General features: G+C 30.4%; 1 protein-coding gene across 3 annotated transcripts in view; it reads right to left on the bottom strand.

The window, feature by feature from the left end:
- Nucleotides 1-183: 183 nt before the first annotated feature.
- LOC145188771 (octopamine receptor beta-2R-like) overlaps nucleotides 184-2,500 on the bottom strand; it is a 2,447-nt gene continuing 130 nt past the window's right edge. The window contains exons 1-2 of one of the 3 annotated variants that reach the window (XM_090087680.1): nucleotides 2,470-2,500; nucleotides 184-2,296 (exon numbers count right to left, since the gene is read on the bottom strand). The exon at nucleotides 2,470-2,500 is cut by the window's right edge and continues 130 nt beyond it. In XM_090087680.1, coding sequence (XP_089943806.1) covers nucleotides 1,153-2,283 — 1,131 coding nt within the window. In that variant the 5' untranslated portion in view covers nucleotides 2,284-2,296; nucleotides 2,470-2,500 and the 3' untranslated portion in view covers nucleotides 184-1,152. Of the gene's footprint in view, nucleotides 2,297-2,413; nucleotides 2,433-2,469 lie in introns of those variants that run through there. The other 2 variants (XM_090087682.1, XM_090087681.1) reach the window with 2 other exon arrangements.

Raw genomic sequence — 2,500 nt, 5'->3', positions numbered from 1 at the left:
GAGAATTGAGTTCGTGTGATCGATCTCCAAAATCTCAATTTTCGACTTAAAAGTTTTGTTTTTTTTTTTACAAAAAGAATTCTCGATTTATTTTGTTGAAATTTTTTTGCAAGAAAAAATTTTTTTTGCAAATTTTAAAATTTTTTAAAAGTGCCTTTTTTTTGATAGCAGAACACAATAATGTTTTTGTTAATAATGAACGATATATTTAGTGTTTTCGTTAATAATAAACGATTTTAATAATTAATGTAAACAATAGTTTTAAAACACAAACATTTAATTGTACATTGAAAAAGTTCAAATTTGAAAATCGAATGTTACAGGTTTTTTTTTATATATATGAACTAAAAGTCAATGACAATTATCTGCAATAGGAAATAACCCAACTGCCTCTTAGAGTGTTGAGCACCATCAGTGGCGTAGCAAACGAAAAAAATTTTTTTAAGAAAAGTTTTTCACTAAAAAATGTTAAGATGCAACAACAAAAAAACAGCTGTTTTCATCATCAAAATATAAAAACATTATAAGATTGTGATATAAAATTAATCTCTAAAACTCTCAGCAATTATAAAAATTTAAGGTACTAGGAGAGTAGTTCCCTCATCGATTGCTTCCCTTACAACACTCCACGAAATACTTTAATAAAAACTCCAGCAAGAAAAACTAAAAGGAGTTTGAAATGTTACAATATTTCGAACTATAAAGTTATAATATTTCGATCAAATTTCAATCAATCTTAAATAAACAAATCAACTTGGTTTCCAGAAGAAATTGCAAGCGACAACTTTTTGGTCTCAGTAAATATATCTATTAAATTTTGATTATAAACTAAAACTGAGTTTTGGAGTAAAAATGTATTGAAGTTAGGTGAAACTGGATTGTTTTTGAATTTTTACAAGAAGATATTGTAAAATATTGGTTTCATATACATAAGTACTTTATATTGGTTCATTATGCATGTGTTTGGTTAACATTTTTTGTTTTTACTTTCAAGGGACTAAATAGTTCAAACAAATGAAGCTAATTTTTTTAAATTAACAAACTAAACTTCATCAAAATCCTGCTCCATTTTTTCGCTTGTAAACGTAAGTAAATCATAAAAAATCTGTTATTAAATAAGTGACCGATATGATTAAAATAACTAACCAATGTTCACCAGCCACTGCTGGGCTTTGCAAACGAAGATCCCATTTCTGAGATGCTATGTTTAAACCGAGAGTTCCTATCATCTCTCCAGCTACATAAAACTTTTTTAAAAGATTTGCGCCATCTTTGGTTTAAAACAACATATAAAATGGGGTTCAATGCAGAGTTAGCGTAATGTAGTATCTTAAAGTATTTTATCATCATCATGTTGATATTCTGCCATCTGTATATTATCACATGCGTATTTAATGAGAAAAATGGTGTCCAACTTATTATGAAACAACTAAGAATCAAAGATAAAGTCAACGCTGCTTTCAACTCACGCCTTAAATGTCGCGTTTTGCTTAAAGTGCTACCTGATAAAAATTGTGTCGACGCTGATTGGTTTGTAAAATTGTTGAACTCGTGAGTATTATCGGTAATAATTTCCCCATTTTTTTCGCTATTACTTTCACCTTTATTTAATTTCTTGTCGCTGTTAGGCTTTGCAATTTTCTCTCGATTAAGTTGATCTTTTTGAAATCTGGTCATTGTTTTATCAAGCTTATTTAATTCTTTGGCGTGCTTTTTTGCAACAAACCCCATTACGGCATATGATAAAACCATAACTGCTACAGGAAAAGCAAAAGTGAGAAAAACAACGGAGATAGTGAATTGTACAGTCTTCTTTTCAAATAAATGCATCCCAATGAGTGCATATGAAATCAATAAAACCCATGTTACACTTATTGAAATCCAAGCTGATTTTCTGCTAACCTTTTCTTGGTGAAAATACGGATTTGCGATTGCAATAGCTCTGTCGACAGCAACTAGTGCCAGCGAGTATATAGAAAGTATACTAGGTACCATGTCTCCGACATAATACAAGTTCATATCAGCTTGATTACATACGAACAAAGAAAACGATAGCGGTATCGAGAATAATGCCACAAGAAGATCGCTGGCCGACAAAGATAACATGAACACATTTGTAACAGTCCGAAGAGAGTGGAATTTATAATAACAGATAAAAACCACGATGTTACCAAAACTTGCCACTATCGAAATTATGAGAAACAAAAATGCATCTAACACAGCCATTGAAGCATTTGTTGCATGACAACCAGATGTTTGGTTGAGACCTATGCTGTTGTTCATATCTTATTAAATGCTGAAATAAAAAGAGTACCTACTAACCTACTAAAGATAAAAATCGTAATATATAAATTGTCTTAACTCCCTATAAAAACGATGTAAATTATGGTTATAATAAGTGGAAGTAAAATACGTTATCATAAAGTCTTCGACGCCCACCCAACAGATCTTGACAACCACCAAACTCACCTTTTTTCTTTGAAAAATTCGTTTACGATTC

Source organism: Hydra viridissima, unplaced genomic scaffold (genome assembly GCF_058129835.1).
Source record: "Hydra viridissima isolate aposymbiotic clone 2 unplaced genomic scaffold, HvirCarnegie_v1 scaffold_5, whole genome shotgun sequence".
NCBI lineage: Eukaryota > Metazoa > Cnidaria > Hydrozoa > Anthoathecata > Hydridae > Hydra > Hydra viridissima.
Note: the sequence above shows the minus strand (reverse complement) of the source record. Positions and strands in the feature narration are given on the sequence as shown.